The sequence below is a fragment of the Rhinopithecus roxellana genome, chromosome 19 (assembly GCF_007565055.1).
Source record: "Rhinopithecus roxellana isolate Shanxi Qingling chromosome 19, ASM756505v1, whole genome shotgun sequence".
Lineage (NCBI taxonomy): Eukaryota > Metazoa > Chordata > Mammalia > Primates > Cercopithecidae > Rhinopithecus > Rhinopithecus roxellana.
The window spans coordinates 52,483,143-52,501,637 of record NC_044567.1 but is presented as its reverse complement, the minus strand read 5'-3'; the positions used below and the strand labels follow the sequence as shown (position 1 = coordinate 52,501,637).

Below are 18,495 nucleotides of genomic sequence, written 5' to 3'. Positions count from 1 at the left end.
CCTCATGAAACACGGCAATCCTCTGAGGGGAAGTACTATCATCCATGATACAAACCAGGCAGCTGAGAAAGAGAAGTTACACAAGCAGCCCCTGAGCCAGAATTGTGTTCTAGAATCCCTAGTATACCCTCTGAACCACCACACTGATCCAAAGGAAAGACAGCCATATCCGCAGACAGTGTCATGCCACGGAATTGTTCAGAGGTCTCCAGCATGGGCTACGCTGTCACTTGGAGGCAGGGCCGTATGACCCAACTGAAAGACTGGGTACTTTTTAGAGACCAGACAGGTACAAGGTCTTGAAGGATAAAAGTTGGCGGGGAGGGCTGGGCACGGTGGCTTACACCTGTAAATCCCAGCACTTTGGGAGGCCGAGGCGGACGGATTAAGAGCTCAGGAGTTAGAAAGCAGCCTGACTAACATGGTGAAACCCCGTCTCTACTAAAAACACAAAAATTAGCCAGGTGTGGTGGCGCGCGCCTGTAATCTCAGCTACTCAGGAGGCTGAGGCAGAATTGCTTGAACCTGGGAGGCGGAGGTTGCAGTGACGTTGCAGTGAGCCAAGGTAGCGCCACTGCATTCAAGCCTGGGAGACAGAACGAGACTCTGTCTCGAAAAAACAAACAAAGTTAGCTGGGTGGCAAAAGCATTTAGGCAAAGCATAGAACATCTGCGTACCTGCAAACCCTCTGAATTTCCTAGCTTGTTAAGTTCCAGACGGGAAAGGTAGGCAGTTGAATTTGGAGAGCTAGGCAACTTCCAAACTACGGGGGTGCTTCTCGACTGTGCTAAGGAGTTTGAATCACACACTATAAGTGATGAGGGACGGTGAGAGGATTGTAAGCAGCTAAAACTGTGGTAGAATGTGAGCTGGAAGGAAATAGAAAGGAATCCTCAACAATGAGAGGGTCGTCTTTCCTTCTGCTGGCCTTCCTGCTGTGGCCTGCGGTGGGTGGGGACGGAGAGGTTCCACTACACGGAAGTGTGACGCGCCGGGCTGGACTTCTTCTAGGCTGAATTTGGGGCAGATTTTCGCATTTCTTTTGCTCAAGTATTTATGCGGCCAACTAATATGTTTAGCAACGTTGTGTGTGGGAGCAGTAGAGGAACTGAGAAGTTTACAAACTAAGAGATCCCCCAAAGAGTCCACAGGTCTGAGGCAGCAGCACCTGGGAATCTCTGGGTTCCAGTTAGTCCTTCCTAACTGACTCGCTACAGCAGTCCAGACAAGGAGATGTCAGGTCCTGGGGCAGGGTTCCCGTCAGGTGGGATGGTTTAGCCCCGCATCTGCCTTCAAAGATCCCGAGATTATGCCGTCGCAGCGGACAGAACAAGAGTGGGTGCGTGGCAGGGGACTGAGTCTAAGAGGCCTGAAACAGGGTCTGAAAGAGGTCTGAAACAGGGCTGTCGCTGTCGCAGGGCCCTCTCTCCTTCAAGCAGTTATCATACAGCTATTCCCCTTCCTGGCGTTCAGACCCTCTCCTCTAACAGCCTGCACCTGCAAGCAGGGATCTCCGTGGCAGCCGGGTCAGCGTGTCTGTCTCCGCCTCCAAAGTACCCCGGAGTCTGAATTGGGCGGGGGATGGTGCGGGAGCAGCGCCTGACTCCGAGGAGGGCCCGGGCAGCATCTCCCGCCCCTCGGTGACCTTATGGGCCAAGGCTGTGAAGGGCAGGCGGGGCGACGCGGAGGGGCCGGGCGCTAGAGGCCCGCAAACAGCGCGGCGGCCCCCCGGCAGGAGACGCGGCCTGGAAGGCCGGGACGGCGGGGCCGGGCGCCTACGCGCGGTGCTCTGGGAGTTGTAGGCACTTTCCTCTTCTCTCTCCTTCAGCTGCTGGCTCTCGAAACCCAAGGACCTACCGGTGGGTGGGCGCCTGTGACTCCCAGGCTGCGAACGCCGGGAACTCAGTTTCTTCAAAAATGTCTGAACCACGACTGCTCCTAGGGGTCCTCGCGCCCTCGCAGGAGGACTACGGGCCCCTGCGACCCCGGGGGCGGGGCTTCCGGCGCGCTGCCTTGTGGGCGCGGTAGTTCCGCTAGGCCCGGCTTCCACCTGCCGAGCCTCCCGGGACAGCGGGCCGGACTACACTTCCCGTCGGCCCGCCTGCTCTCCCGATGCCGCCTTGGCGCGAGACGTTGGCAAGCGGAGTGTCTCCAAGATGGCCGCTTGGGGAAGGAGGCGTCTTGGCCCGGGCAGCAGTGGCGGCAGCGCCCGAGAGAGGTAAGATCCAAGGTGCAGGCGGCTCAGGGGCCGGAGAGCCCAGCGCGGCCTCCGGGGGCTGCAGCAGCTTTCCTGCCCTGGTATCCCCGGGCTCCCCCGACCCCCGCCTGGCATACGGGGTTCCAGTTCCGGAGGATCCGGGATCTGGGTAGGAGCGAGGTCGAAGGCTTCGGCGGAGAGCTTAGGGGAAGGGGCGTTAGCCGGGCTGGGTAAGGTGGGCAGCGGCCATGCGGGGCTGGGCTCGAGGCCGGGCCGTGCGGAGAGGAACTGGCGCCCAGCGCAGGCCTCAGGGACCCGCCTAGCCGCGGGCTGATCGGCGGCCGAAGCACCCTTCCCGCTTGGCCGCGCGCGTGGCCATCTCGGCCGCGGCCCCCGACGTGGCGAGGAAGGCAGGGCCCCCGGAGAGAGAAAGAAGGTGAAGCCTTCACAGAGCAGGCCGGCCGCGGCAGGGGTAGTTTGATCTGCACGTTTACCAGGGAGCTTTAGCTCCCGCCACATGTGTCTCTTCCGGGCCCAGAGCGGCCACTTCCTCGAGGGGCGATTCTGGAGACTTTTGGATGGTTCTGTGCAAGCTCTCCTGCCGTGGAAGTCAATTAAAGTGACCTTTCCTAATGAATGGTGTGTGGGTAGGGAGCTAGGAGCGTTTCTTCCAACAGGGACCTCCATTTGAATAACTGGTTTCTAGAAGATGAGATTGGAGTAGTTTCCGTGTTACATGTTCAAGTTGCAGTTTTTGCTTCTGGGAAGCAGTTTCAGCTAGTGGAAGCCACTAGAAGCTGTTCAGCCACTAGAAGTTTGGGAGAGGATTTATATTGGTGGAGCCACCTGGATTAACTATCCGCTAAAGCTTGATTGTTACAGCAGCGGTCAGCAAAAAAGGAAAGTTTTGGTTTTGCTGTTGTTGTTTTTTTCCCCGTCTCTTTGGTGAGGATTGTCTAACCAGAAAATTTCTCTGCCTCTCAACTACTCTGCATTATTCTTTTTCTATGACTGATTCCATCCCGTGTTCATTGCTATTGCTTGCAGATGGCTTTCCCAGCTGGGAAGATTCCTCCTGTTTGGCAGTTGTGATAGAGTCCTTTAGCTTGCTTGCACTTTATTCTTGAGCCCAGTTATCCAACGTTGCCCATTCTGCACTTCCTCTTCCTTGGAAAAGCAGTGGTAAACACACTTTTGTTTTTCTAACTCCCGCCTGGTATTTCTTAGATTGGACTATTTAAATAAGTTACCTCAATGGTTTTCAGATGCCCTTAAAAACTAGCAAACATTTTCAAGATATTCAATGCAAACAGTAATAGGAAATAACCTGTTTAGAAAACAAAGTTTTAGAAACGTTCGCCCTCTTGTTGGACTGAAAGCAACTGAAAAGAGCCGAATAGGGATGCCTTAGGCAGGGAACAGGAGCCTTGCCAGCACAGGTTAAGCTTTTATTGATCTGAGAAAATAGATCCTGAGAATTGTTTTTGCTTTGGCTTGAGACAAGTATTTATTCAAAATGGAGTCGGCAAATTAGCAGTGCATCCGCTGGAGCCAGTGCTTGACTGTTGAACCTCAACAGTTTTTAAGAGAATTTAAATTAGTTGCCAACAGATTTCACATAAAACGCTCCCTGAAAAGCTGGGTAGTGGCTGACTCTTTTTGGTTAGGACAGTGTTCTCCAGTTCTTGGTTCCTCACCTGACAGCTTGACTCAATCACCTGACAGCTTGACTCAATGCATTTACCTGCTTGGTCTCTGTAGGTGTTCAGGTTGCACCTTTGGCCTGGAACTGAAGGCTCCACTCATACATGCAGATGTTGTGTGTCAGCAGGAATGTGGCATTTGGTTTTGTAGTTTGGATGTCACCATCAACTCTCCTAGATAACGTGGTGTGGGTGGAGACTACCTCTCTGTTTGCTTTTGCTGTAAACCCCTAGCCAGGTTCTGTTGGAAAAGTCATTTGCCCGAGCCCAACTTCCCCAAGCTCTTTCCATGCTGAGCAGCGGATGGAAACATAACCCGCTGTGGGGCTAGTGAGCTGACATCTGGGCATCCTTCCATTCCTGCTCAGTTGGTGATGACTGTTCAGGTGGAGCAGGGCGGATTAGCTGATGGCCCAGCACCCTAGATTGTGAGATCTGAGTGTATTATTGGCTCTTATGACTGAAGTAGGCTGTTTATGGTTCTCTTAAATGACTTTGTTCCATGTCACATTTGTGCTGACTCAAATCTCAGCTCCATATTATACGAGTGCTCTCTCCCGTTGCTGCTCACACCTGGTTAGCATCTGCTTTTGCTGAAGCTGAGGGAAACTGTCTGGTTTGGACAAGGGGCTAGAACAGAGCGACCCATTGGGCAAACTTGCCAGATTTGCCAGCGGCTATCAACTCTGAAGCATGCACTGTACTTAAAGGCCTCACCCAGTACCAGATTGCCCACAGTATTACTGCCAGCGCTGTGTGTTGGATGGTCCAGCTTAGCGCGTGTAGCGTGTGGGTTCTTGCTTTACCTTGTTGAGTCTAGAACCACAGCTCTAGAATTAGTGCTGAATTAACACAGCAGTTCAGTAGTCACCAGCCACATGTGGCAATTACATTTAAATTCATTAAAATTAAATAAAATGAAGAATTCAGCTCCTCAGTCTCACTAGCCACATTTCAAAGGCTGAATAGCCACTTCTGGCTCGTGGCTACCATATTGGGCAGCATAGGTGGAGGACATTTCCATCACTGCAGAAAGTTACGACATGGACAGTGCTGGTTTCGACTAAAATAGGAGGGGTGGAAATAGCAAAATGGTAGTGCTTGCATGTTGATTTTTCTCTCCACTCCATTAAATCTAGGGAACCAACAGTGTTTGTAATGAAGAACATCAGACTCTGAGCTGTAACCTGAATTCTTGTCCAAAATTCAGCACACTGGCAACGAGCACATCAAACAGATTGCCACTTGTCCTGTCGGCGTCTTTGAGACACACTTGCCCATCTAGGAAAGCACAGTGCAGGTATCTGTGTTCTGCCACCGTGTGCCAGCCCGGACCAGCTCACAGACAGCCCCACCTGTCTTACTTGGGTTGCTTGACTTCACTCTCTCAGGGCCCCTGAACCTCCCTGAGCCCTCCGTGATTGTTGGAATGTGAGTATAGCTGTGTGCTCTGAGTTCCTGTTTTTATAATCATGTGAAGATGTACTTGATCTGCTTCTGAGCATGATATGAGGCAACCTGGGGAGTGCAGAGGGCCAGATGCACTGGGCTAACGGTTCAGGTTTAGGGTGAAGTTATTTGTTGCGGCCTGCCCCTCCCCTGGCTTGCGTGGCCATCTGCTCCAGCATTTTATAAGCAACCAATTCCCTGGGCTGACTTCCATAGCGTTCCATGCCACGCTTTATTCCCCAGGACCTGTCCTCTTCTTTGTGAACTCAGGTGTGCCTGGTACCAGGTGGCCCTTGCAGGTTCATCCAGCGAGCAGATGGAGCACAAGTCCCGGGGGCAGGTCGGGCCATGGTCCCGGGGTGACAGCTTCCCTTTCTGATCTGATCCTTCCCTTTTACACGCTCAGGGTTTGGGAGTATTTACTCTCTCTTGAAAGACTCCCATGTTCGCTTTTGTGTGTGGTGGGAGTTTTTGTTTCCTTCTGACTGGGATGAGATGAGCAGATACGGGATCTGCACCCAAGTGTGTGGGGGTTTAGCCGCTGGTTGTGGGGTTCTGCTCAGCTGCTTAACAAAGGCAGAGCCACATGTTCTGGCCACAGAAGTTGGATTCGTAGGTAAGGATGGGGTTCATCCTCTTCAGCATTGATGTGCCTTCCAAGTTTTCAAGAATTTCTATTTTCCTTGGTTCACTCAAGCAGCCTGGATTCCAAGTGCATGAATTTGTGCCTCAGTGGTTCAGTCCTTTAGGTCGTGTTCCAGGGAAGACCCCCCTTTCTGAAGAGGGGAGGGCTGCGCCTGGGTCCACGGAGGTGGGGAGGTGGCTCCTGTGATCCGGCTTGTGGGTGTGCACCTGTTCTTCAATGAGCGAGGTGCGGGGAGTAGAGTTGGGCAGTCCTCCATGAGCGAGCGCACGCGGGAACCTCCCAGCCGCCACTGTGTTCCGCCCTGGTGCCAGCAGCCGCTTTATGGGCACAGTTCTCAGGAAAAGCTGACGACCATGTAGTAGTCATAACAGTTCTTCAGAGCAGGGCTGTCCAGTAGGAGTTTCTGGCATGACAGACTCCTTCTGGTGTGTCCCTGCAGTCCATTAGGGCAGCCATTAGCCACGTATGGCTGATCAGGATTTGTAGTGTCTGAGAAACAGGTTTTATTTATTTATTTGTTTTATGAGACAGGTCTGGCTCTGTCACCCAGGCTGGAGTGCAGTGGTGTGATCTCAGCTCTCTGCAACCTGCGTCTCCCTGGCTCAAAGCATTCTCCCACCCCAGCCTCTCGAGTAGCTGGGGCCACAGCCATGCACCACCACGCCCAGCTCATTTTTGTATTTTTTGTAGAGGCGGGCTTTCACCGTGTTATCCGGGCTGGTCTTAAATTTGTGGGCTCAAGGAATCCATCTGCCCTGGCCCTCCAAAGTGCTGGAATTACAGGTGTGAGCCACTGTGCCCCGCCAGGAACTGAATTTTTTAATATTTCTAATTTTAATTTATTTACATTTCAACAGCCACATGTGCCTTAGGCAGAGGGGCATTGCTTGGCAACTGTTCCCTCTTCACTGCAGTCCTCTGGTAGAGCCAGGGCGTCTGGCCCCATTTGATAACACGGGAAACTGGCTCAGAGGGGCCGGGTGTTTTGCCCTAGGACACAAAGCCAGTAGGCAGCTGAGAGAGAACTTGAATCCACCCTCTCGGCTCCCACACTCAGTGCACCGTGTTCCTGCCCCCCAGATAGAAGCGCTGCTCAGTTACCAGTGCGCAGAATAGGAAAGCGTCCTCTGAAGCCAACGAAAGGGCTGGGTACCCTGTGCAAGTTCCTTGGCCTGTGGGAGTCTTCCTCAGGCCACGGGGCCGCGTGCCTGTGCCTTTGAGTCTGAGGCACGGGCTTTCTCTGCTTCATTCCTCTGCTTCCTGTGGGTCGGGAAGAAGCAGGGCTTAATTAGGCAGAAGCGGGTGGAGGTCCAGCCCAGCCCCTCCCGTGTCTTAGGTGATCAGGTGACCCTGTTCACTAAGCGAAAAGCAACCTGACGGATGGGTTGACTTTTTTCCGGTACCAGTTCTCTTAATGACCATCATTGTTTTTCCCCTCCTGTCACTCCTGTGGCTCATCCCTGTAATCATTAGAAATGTTCCTCCAACCTGTGTCTTTTGGGAACCTGTTACATTCAGGCCCAGTGCTGGGGAAACTATGATGGAAATGCAACCTCTGCCCTGGCGGAGCTTCAGGCCTGCCTGTGAGCCCGGCCCACTCCAGGAAGGGGCCTAATGTGGGTGCTTCCACTCAGATCTGCCTCTGCTGGGTCTCTCGGAACTGGGAGGGTGATGGTGGCTGGCCTGGCAGCTTGGCCAGTGTTTGCTCAAGGGAAACAGGGAGCTGGAACCGTCCTTCTCTTTTTGGGCAGGACTGTGGGTAGACACCAGCATGACGCCTCAGCCACAAGAAGCTGCCCGTCCAGACTTCTGCCTTTCATGGATACCGAGAAGGTTCTGGAGCAGGAAGTGAGCCACCTCCTGCTCTTCTTGGCAGTGGAAGGAGGGCTCCCCCACCACGGGTGTCTGGTCCCTTAACCTCAAGGGATATAGGGTTGAACAGAATTTTTCTTTTTAAGAATAAGTTTATAATTATTTTTCCCATTATAAAAGAAATACTTTGGGCGTGGTGGCTCACACCTGTAATCCCAACACTTTGGGAGGCTGAGGCGGGCGGATCAGGAGGTCAGGAGATCGAGACCATCCTGGCTAACACAGTGAAACCCCATCTCTACTAAAAATAGAAAAAATTAGCCAGGCGTGATGGTGGGCGCCTGTAGTCCCAGCTACTTGGGAGGCTGAGGCAGGAGAATGGCGTGAACCCAGGAGGTGGAGCTTGTGGTGAGCCAAGATCACGCCACTGTACTCGAGCCTGGGAGACAGAGCAAGACTCTGTCTCAAAAAAAAAGCAAAAAGAAACACTTTTTTTTTTAAATACAGAAAAGCATGAAGAAATTGAAAAGTCACCTATTAGGCCACCATCCAAAGAAAACCACTGTTGATCTATTTTCTTTTATTTTTTTATTTTTTTCTTTTCTGTTTTTTTTTTAATTTTTTTTTGAGATGATGGCTCGCTCTTGTCCCCCAGGGTGGAGTGTAATGGCTCGATCTTGGCTCACTGCAACCTCCTGGGTTTAAGCGATTCTCCCGCCTCAGCCTCCCAAGTAGCTGGGATTACAGGCACCCGCCACCACGCCCAGCTAATTTTTGTATTTTTAGTAGAGACAGGGTTTCACCATGTTGGCCAGGCTGGTCTCAAACTCCTGACCTTAGGTGATCTGCCCGCCTCGGCCTCCCAAAGTGCTGGGATTACAGGCGTGAGCCACCGCGCGCGGCCTGATCTATTTTAATGTATAGCACCTTTGATACTTGGTCTTATGTATCTTTTCTTAGGGGTTTTTAAAATTATTATTATTGAGGCAGAATCTCGCTTTGTTACCCAGTCTGGAGTGCAGTGGCGCAGTCTTGGCTTACTGCAGCCTCTGCCTTCCGGGTTCAAGTGATTCTGCTGCCTCAGTCTCCCAAGTAGCTGGGACCACAGACATGTGCCAATACGCCCAGCTAATTTTTGTATTTTTAGTAAGGACATGGTTTTACCATGTTTGCCGGGCTGGTCTTGAAGTCCTGACCTCATGATCTGCCTGCCTCAGCCTCCCAAAGTGCTGGGATTACAGGCGTGAGTCACCATGCCCAGCCTTATCTTAGATTTTTTTAAAGTTATATGTTAAACACATCAAAAGTTATGTTTACAATAATGTGAAAAGTAATAAACATGCCCCAGCATCATGGCCCTTAAAAACATAATGCAAAATGAAAGAAGCCAGTTGCTGAAGACCACATGTTACAGGATTCCATTTAAATGAAGTGCCCAGAATTGGCATATCCAGAGAGTCGGGAAGCAGACTGGTGGTTGTGGAGGGCTGGGAGGGGCTGGGGAGATGTGAAGGGACTGCTAATTGGTACAGGGTTTCTTTCTGAGATGATGAAAATGCACCAGGATCAGTTGTGCTATTGGTTGCACAACTGTGGGAAAGTGCTGAACCACCTCATCGTTCACCTCAGATGGGGGAGATGCTCTGTGAATTCTATCTCAATAAAGCTGCCATTAAAAAATACAAATCAGGCCAGGCGTGGTGACTCATGCCTGTAATTCCAGCACTTTGGGAGGCCAGGCGGGTGGATCACCTGAGATTAGGAATTTGAGACTAGCCTGGCCAACATGGAGAAACTCCATTTCTACTAAAAACACAAAATTAGCCAGGTGTTGTGGCACATGTCTATAATCTCAGCTACTCGGGAGGCTGAGGCAAGAGAAGCGCTTGAACCCAGGAGGCGGAGGTTGCAGTGCACCAAGATCATGCCACTCCACTCCAGTCTGGGCGACAAGAGTGAAACTCCATCTCCACAAAATAAATAAATAAATAAATAAAAATAAAAAGCCAGGTACAGTGGCTCTTGCCTGTAATCCCAATGCTTTGGGAAGCTGAGGCAGGCAGATCACTTAGGAGTTCGAGACCAGCCTGGCCAACATGGTGAAAACCCCCTCTCTACTAAAAATACAAAAATTAGCTGGGCATGGTGGTGCATGCCTGTAGTCCCAGCTATTTGGGAGGCTGAGGCAGGAGACTCGCTTAAGCCCGGGATGCAGAGGTTGCAGTGAGTCGAGATGGTGCCACTGCACTCCAGCCTGGGCGATGGAGCGAGACTCTGTCTCAAAAGAAAGAAAACGGAAAATAACAAGTGTTGGTGAGGATATGGAGAAATGGGAACTGCTGTGCACTGCTGGTGGGAATGTACAATGGTGCAGCTGCTCTGGAAAACAGTATGGAGTTTCCTCAAAAAAACTATGAAGTTGAATTACTACATGATCCAGCAGTTCCACTTCTGGGTATATACACCCCCCGAAAAAAGCAAGGAATCAAAGAGATGTTTGTGCACCCGTGTTCGTAGCAGCTTTATTCACAGTAGCCAGTGGTGGAAACCAAAGTATCCATCACAGATGAATGGATTAACAAAATGTGGTTTATGCATACAGTGGAACATTATTCAGCCTTAAAAAGGAAGAAAATTCGGATACATGCTACAATATGGATGAACCTTGAAGACTAATTATGCTCAATGGAATAAGCCAGACACAAAGGGGCAAATACTATATATGCTCCCACTTGTATGAAGTACTTGTGTAGTCAGATTCATTGGGGTAGAGAGTAGAATGGTAGTTTGCAGGGGCTTGGCGTCGGTGGGGAATGGGGGTGTCGTTTCACGGGTAGAGTTTCAGTTTGGGAAGATAAAGGAATCCTGGAGGTGGATGGTGGTGATGGTTGTACATCAGTGTGCATGTGCTTAGTGCCACTGAACTGTACGCTTGAAAGTGCTTACGGTGGAATATTTTATGTGTATTTTACCACACTTTAAAAAAGACAAAGTGATAGACGTGTGTGCTCCCCACCCAGCGTGACAGAGAACTAGTGTTACCCTGGCCCGCCGCCTCCTGCAGCAGAGACCCTGTGGCCCAGGTATGCCACAGCACCCTCGCTGTCTTTATAGTTGGCTCTCAGTGGCACGTCCCTGACCTCTGCCACCTTAGAGTGTGTGAGAGTTGTATCCCTGGCTCAGGCCACTGGAACTCGTTCATGTCACTCATGGAGGAGGCGCGATTCTGCTCTCCCCTCTCCTGTCGGTCATCTTTTGCTCTCACCGAACAGTCCTGCTCTAACTTTCTTGCGCAGCTCTTGCCTTTTGGGGAGATGCCTCCAGATTATGGCTGCTGGCACAGGCCGGCCACATCCCAGAGGGGTCATGGAGTTGCCCTGCTGAGTTTTCACTGTGGCCGCCTTTTAACTGCCATGCTAGTGTTCCCAGGGGATTCCTTTGCTGACTGCGAGAGCTGATTGAGTTGGGCTCTAAAGTGGAGAGATGAGGGCCTGAAGCCTGACTCTGGTTGAAGGCTGAGGGAGGGAAGTTCAAGACGCCCACTTTACCAGTGCCTACAAGCTGTCCTGAGGCCGCAGAGGCCGGTCCCCTTCAGTGTCTGCAGCAGTCCCCCTGAGGTGCTGGAACTGGCTGACCCCTGCTTCCAGCGCTAAAGGCTCAGAGAATCCAAAGCTACCTCAGTGCTGGCATGGTGTGTTTAGGATAGCGACACTGATCCTTTTACTTCTTCCATATGTTAAGGCCCACTTCCGACAGTGATCTTTAAGTACCAGAGATCATGCCAGATTCAAAAGGATCAAAAGTCATTTACTAGAAAGAGCCCTCCCTCCCTTTTCTTTCCCGAACCCCTTAGTTCCCTCCCTAGTGACCAGTCATAAAAATCTTGTCTTTGTGTATCCTTTCAGAAATGTTCTGTGTATATAAAAGCAAATCGACTTTTAAAAATCACTACAGCTAGCATACTGTACACACTCTTCTGAACCTTGCCTTTTCCCCTGAACTTGCTTTCACTTGGAGACTTTGCTGTTACTGCTGCTACCTTTTTCTTTCTTTCTTTCTTTCTTTTTTTTTTCTTTTTCTTTTTTTTTTTTTTTTTTGAGACAGAGTTTTACTCGTTGCCCAGGCTGGAGTGCAGTGGTGTGATCTCAGCTCACTGCAACCTCCGCCTCCTGGGTTCAAGCAATTCTTCAGCCTCAGGCTCCCAAGTAACTGGGATTACAAGCACGTGCCACCAAACCCGGCTAATTCTTGTGTTTTTAGTAGAGACAGGGTTTCACCATGTTAAGCCAGGCTGGTGTCAAACTCCTGACCTCAGGTGATCCACCCGCCTTGGCCTCCTAAAGTGCTGGGATTACAGGCATGAGCCACTGCGCCTGGCCGCTTTTTCTTTTTCTTTCTGTCTTTCTGTTTTTTTTTTTTTAACATAGACTCTATTAATTGCTCTCGTATTGGTCATCTCACACCTGCAATGAAAAGCAAAAATACAGTCCCTTAGGAAGCCCAGGGCTCAAAAGATTCCAACTAGCTCTTACTTTAAAAAAAAAAAAACTCCATATAATAATAAAAAAAAGAAAAAAAAAATCTCCCGTGCACCAGGGTTCAGGTTGCCCAGGTCTTTAGGCCCATGACCTTACAAGTTGGAGGGCAGCTGGTGATGATCTGCAGTGGTTTGAGACAACCTTCCGACTGGGTTCTTTCCTTCATTAGGTTTCGTTTGACCCGTAAGCAGAAGCAAGCTATATATGGGTGGCTGCTGGGTGCTCAGGTGCTGGCTGGACGTGGCTGTCTCCTGGGAGTACTCGGCAGTTTCTTTTTTTTTTTTTCTTTCCGTCACCCAGGCTGGAGTGCAGTGGCACACTCTTGGCTCACTGCAACCTCTGCCTCCCGGGTTCAAGTGATTCTTGTGCCTCAGCCTCCTAAGTAGCTAGAATTACAGGCACGCACCACCACGCCTGGCTAATTTTTGGTAAAGACGGTTGCACCGTGTTGGCCAGGCTGGTCTCAAACTCCTGACATCAAGTGATCTGCACACCTTGGCCTCTCAAAGTGCTGGGATTATAGGCGTGAGCCACCGCACCTGGTCATGGCCACGAGTTTCTGAAGTAAGAGAAGTCAAGCAGTCCGTGTCAGCAGTGCAGACCTGAACCCAGGGGCCCAGCAGCGACAGCTTAAAAACCTGTGTCTGCACTGACAGCACCCCGCTCCCACCAGTGTACCGGGAAGTTGGGGTGCTGATGGCCTGGTCGTGGTCGCGTGATCTCCAACAGAGGGATCCTGCAGCTTTGTGTGCGTCTGTGTGTGTTTTGGTTTGAGCCTTGCCATGTCTGTATGGGTCTGTTGCCTTATGGAGCGCTAGAAATGCATTTCCCTAGACTTCATGTGTCGTCCTTTCCCAGTGGAGACCGAGGTTCCCTGGGCCTGACTGACTTTAAAAGCAGAATTGGCGAGCCTCTGGCGGCGGCACAGTTGTGCAGGACCCTGCCTTTGTTTGGAGGCAGCATGGCTTATGCTCTTTGTGTTTCTGCTGTTGATAGGTGTCTCAGACAGTGGGCAGCAACAGTGCCCGGCCCACATGAAGATGCCGAGGCTGCAGGAGGCCAGGGCCGTGGTTTGACAGGCGGGTGGGGGCAGACCCATGCCACCATCTCAGAATGTGTGCTGGCGAGTGCCCCCATGTCCACGTGCTTGCTCACGGCTGTGTCATTCATAGGACTGCCCACAGCCGAAGGCAGAGGATGCCCAGTCTCCTCACTCCCTGTGCTGGGGGGCGGGCCACACCTGGCAGTGGCAGTGAGGTGGGAGACAGCCTGGAGGGCCTTGGCTTCTCGCTGCTTCTAGGCTGGTTGGGATACGTGGATGTACCCACCCATCCGTCCCAGCAAGCGATGGAGCCTGCAGACAGGTCTGGGTAGATGTGGGTGCCAGCTGGGCTTGCAGGGGGGCCGGAGGGGGTGAGGGGGTGGCATCTGCCCGCTGCTGTGTTTCCAGATGGGGCAGTCTGTTCCGGGGCTGGGGTTTCTGGAATTTCCTCTGTGGGACCAACAGTGGTTTTCAGTACATTCAGGATGGCGCTGACCTGCTGGGCAGAGAAGGGCACCGGACTAGGGTGGATTTGGGTGTTGGCCAGAGCATTGTGTAAGCCCAACTTAACACCTCCCTTTTGCTTTGAGTGTTCCTGAGGGAGGAAGCCTGCCTCTGGGACCCGCCCCGAGGTGTCCCTGGCCTGGTTTTGACAGTCAGTAGGATGCACAGCTGACTTGGAAGCATCTCCATTTCGGTCTCAAGATGGGGACACGATTTGGCCCTCCACCCCGACCTTGTTATCTGGCCTGTCTGCTCCTCTTGGCTGATGGACTTGAGACTAGAAGGGAGTTCTCTTGGTCAGGAGTGCTCCCACCTGAGAGTGGAGGCCCCGCCCCTCCCCCTACACCCAGGGCCACAGCCAGCCCATTGCGCCGCTGCCACTCATTTCTCATATGAGCATGTGGGGGCACTGCTCGGCCTTCAGCCCCCCAACGCCAGTGAAGACCCTGCCTCAGGTGTGCCTGTTTGCTGTAGGTGCTTTTAAAATGCTGAATCTGGCTGGATGCGGTAGCTCATGCCTGTTAATCCCAGGACTTTGGGAGGCGAAGGCAAGCGGAACACTTGAGCCCAGAAGATCGAGACCAGCCGGAGCAACATGGCAAAACCCCATCTGTACAAAACAATTTTTTTTAATTAGCCATGCAGCCAGGCGTGGTGGCACACACCTGTAGTCCTAGCTACTCGGGAGACAGAAGTGGGAAGATCGCTTGAACCCGGGAGGTCGAGGCTGCAATGAGTAGAGATCACACCACTGCACTCCTACCTGGGTGACAGAGCAAGAACCTGTCTCAAAAATAAAAACTGTTGAATCCTGCCTGGGAGTAACAGCTGGCCTCTCCCTCACCTCTCCTCTAAGACCAAATGGAAAAACTCCACCGAGGACTTTAGAAGGAGACCCCTCCTTTCCCCACAGAAGCTGCTCGTGCAGTCTTACAGTAACAGCTCATCAATTCACCCCTGGCAAGGCAGCCACGACATTGGCACACAGTCACAGGCGGCTTGGCAGCAACCCAGGTTGAGGAGGCTCTTGTCCCACACTCAGCGAACTGATTTCTCCCCAGTGCATGCAGTTTAATTAGGGCCTGTGATTGAATTAGGAGGCTTTGCCTTAGCCCAGCTTCGTTACAGTGACTTTTTCAGGATAAAGAGTTCCCTTTGCCCAGGTCCAAGCCAGTGCCTTTTATGAAAGTGGTTCCCACCCAGGGGGTAGGGCCCCCATGTTTGGGGGCACAGTCAGCCCCTTACTAATGACTTTCATCTTTAATGTGGCCACATAAGATCGTTAACCAGTTGTTTATCCAGCTGGCATGAAACCCTGCCTGTTAGGCTTGCTTATTTGTTTGCTGAAAGCTTTGTGCTGGGAGGAGTCTCAGTAGTAGGAAGGACTGTGATTGCCTGTTCTTTTTCCTTAAAGTTTGCCCTGACAGTCCGATTTCCACCATCCTTCACTTGGAATTGCTCCCATCTTTGAAGGAGGCTGGAGGGAGTTACCTTCATGCTGGGCTGAGGTTCTGGGGTGGCTTGTTATGAATGTCTTCACTCGTCGCTCCCATGTTATGGCAAGCGGCCAGGTGGCTCAGCTCCCCGTGACTTTCCTCTGCACGGCAGCCAGGTGTGCGTGCCAGGACAGGCCGGGCGGACGGGACCTTCGCATCTGTGCACACTGAGGGCTGTGCTTCTTGTTGGCCCTTAAAGGAAGCTAGTTCCTGTCAGAGCCTCAGGTAGATAGGCCACATTGACCCTTGTGTGGCCTAGTACACTGTGCCAGAGCCTCCCAGTTGGAGGGGCATGGACTCCGGCAGGGGAGCAGTGACCAGCAGGTCCCTAGAGCCTCGTGTCCTTTAGTCAGATGAGTTTGACCATCCTGGGGACCAGGGTGTGCTGAGGGAAGGGGCAGCTTTGCACTGAGGCATGTGACAGAACATGGCTCTGCACAGCCGTGGGAGCCATGGGTTGGAAAACTTGATCCAGCCTCAAGAGCTGTGTCTAGCAGTGTCCCTGTCAGGGCTCAGATAAAGACTTCTCGCAGATGAGCAGATAATGGAAAAGTAGGATGCGGAGTGGCGTTGTGGAGATGCAGAAAGATCTGTCTCCGCTGAAACCAGCCAAGGAAAAATGACAAGGCGTGGATAGCCCTGTATTCAGGCCTGCCCACCACAGGTGAAGAAGATTCTGCTTTGGGTGGGAAATTTGGACCGCAAGGCCTGAAACCACCAAGAAAAGCCAGACTGCCTAAAATGCAGCTTGGCCCACGGTCACTGCTGGGGCTGCTGTCTGGCCTTGCTGCAGAGCTGAGCCTACCATGTGGTGGATCTCCTGCTGGTTGGGGTCATGGCATGCACCCCAGTCCCGGGGGGAAAGCCCCTTGTGTGGTCTCTGTGGCTGTGCTTCTGATGCAAATGAGTGGTATTTGCCTGTGGGGCAGGGGCCTGGGCCTACAGGGCCGGAATCGGTGGCATTGCTGGCTGGATGTTTTGAAGCCCCTCAGTTGACCCTCCTGCCCACTACATTTGGGGGCTACTACTGTCCTTGAAGTGTCGTCTTTTCCTCATTCAGGGAAAGGGTCGCTTTTCCTATGCAGTGGGCTAGTGTCCTGGGTCTCCTGTTCTCCCCTCCGCGGTGGGAAGGGCACCCAGGGCTTGTGCAGCCCGGCCTCCCAGGAGAGCCAAAGGAGTTTGGATTTCGCCCAAGGCAGAGCTCTTCCATTGTGCCTCTGTTCTGCGGGCCCAGGATGACCACTTAGGAACCGTGTGGAGGGCAAGGGCTTTGCATGATCTGTCCTGAGGCCTGTGGTTTCCAGTAAGAATCCTCCTGCAGTTGCCCTGATTAAGAACGGCTCTCAGGCTGTTGGCCTCGTGCTGCCGTGTGTGATCATGTGACTGTGCCAATCGTTCTTTCCCCTTTAGGCTCCTTTGCTGACTCAGATCAGTTGGTCCACAGCCTTAGGCTGACTACCAGGCCTGCGTTTGTTCTTTTAAACACTGAGGTACTCCTCTTCCTGCCTTTTTATATCTAAATTTTTTTTTTTTTTTTTTTTTGAGACAGAGTCTCGTCCTGTCACCCAGGCAATGGCGCGATCTCGGCTCACTGCAACCTTCGCCTCCCAGGTTCAAGTGATTCTCCTGCCTCACCCTCCCGAGTAGATAACAGGGATTATAGGCATGCGCCACCACACCTGGCTAATTTTTTGTATCTTTAGTAGACATAGGGTTTCACCATGTTGGCCAGGCTGGTCTTGAACTCCTGACCTCATGTTTCACCCACCCCAGCCTCTCAAAGTGCTAGGATTACAGGTGTGAGCCACTGCGCCCAGGCTTATTTCACTATTTCAGGAAAAATACTTTTTACTTATTGTCTTGTGTTGGGATCTAAAGGAGATAAGGACCTAAGTGAGATGTGCTCTCCGCAGTGCAGGTTCAGACCTCCCCCAGCACTGAAACACAGTTAAGTGCTCCTCAGCCTAATCATCCTGTCTCTCTCTCTCCCTCTCCTGCCCCCTCCATCAAAAGGGTGAGCTTGTCGGCCACAGACTGCTACATTGTGCACGAGATCTACAATGGGGAGAATGCCCAAGACCAGTTTGAGTACGAGCTGGAGCAGGCCCTGGAAGCCCAGTACAAGTATATTGTGATTGAGCCCACGCGCATCGGCGACGAGACGGCCCGCTGGATCACCGTGGGCAACTGTCTGCACAAGACGGCTGTGCTGGCGGGCACCGCCTGCCTCTTCACCCCATTGGCGCTGCCCTTAGATTATTCCCACTACATCTCCCTGCCCGCTGGTGTGCTGAGCCTGGCCTGCTGCACCCTCTACGGGATCTCCTGGCAGTTTGACCCTTGCTGCAAGTACCAAGTGGAGTACGACGCCTATAAACTGTCGCGCCTGCCTCTGCACACACTCACCTCCTCCACCCCAGTGGTGCTGGTCCGGAAGGACGACCTGCACAGAAAGAGACTGCACAACACGATAGCACTGGCCGCCCTGGTGTACTGTGTAAAGAAGATTTACGAACTCTATGCCGTATGATTTCAGTAGAACAGGGAGCGAAGCAAAACCACCTGGCCCACAAGAGACAACAGAGTATTCAGATCGCCACAGTCACGTTTCTTACTCTGTGAGGCAGCAGAGCCTGGGAAGGCTTAATATTTGTTATTTTTAAAAAATAACAGATCACGGGTGTACCCAGGGTTTTTCAGCTCATTACACTAAGATGTGGATTTCCATAACCCAAGAGGGGGGTCTGAGGCTGTGGAAGTCCGATTGGGCAGTGAAACGCTGATGGAGGCAGACGCTGCTGAGGGGGTGTGGACGTGCTTTGGGGGAGGTCTTTAAGTCTATTGTTTAACTATACCATCCAGAGCCCACCAGAAGCTATTGACCATTAAAATTATGAGAATTTCAACTCCTGCTGTTCTCTCTTTCCATGTCTGCCTGCAGCTGCTGCTGCACATCCGCTCTGGGTGGCGGCTTGTACGTGGAAGCAGCAGGTGCTGTGGTAGCCACCCTGCCCTGCTCTTAGCTGCGGCCCAGTGTTACCAGTTACAGCGACGACAAGCCTAGATCCGAGGTAGTCCTGGGGCCAACCCCCACCCAGGAGCAGTCT

The 18,495-nt window shown here is 52.1% G+C and overlaps 1 protein-coding gene across 2 annotated transcripts; it reads left to right on the top strand.

Moving 5' to 3' along the window:
* Nucleotides 1-1,646: 1,646 nt before the first annotated feature.
* TMEM11 (transmembrane protein 11) lies at nucleotides 1,647-18,294 on the top strand. Of its 2 annotated transcripts, XM_010383770.2 has the most exons (3): nucleotides 1,647-2,219; nucleotides 5,041-5,332; nucleotides 17,402-18,294. In XM_010383770.2, coding segments are annotated over exons 2-3 (519 nt in total). In that variant the 5' UTR covers nucleotides 1,647-2,219; nucleotides 5,041-5,330; the 3' UTR covers nucleotides 17,919-18,294. The 2 variants fall into 2 exon arrangements, with proteins under 2 accessions (XP_010382072.1, XP_010382071.1); XM_010383769.2 differs by lacking the exon at nucleotides 5,041-5,332.
* Nucleotides 18,295-18,495: the final 201 nt, after the last annotated feature.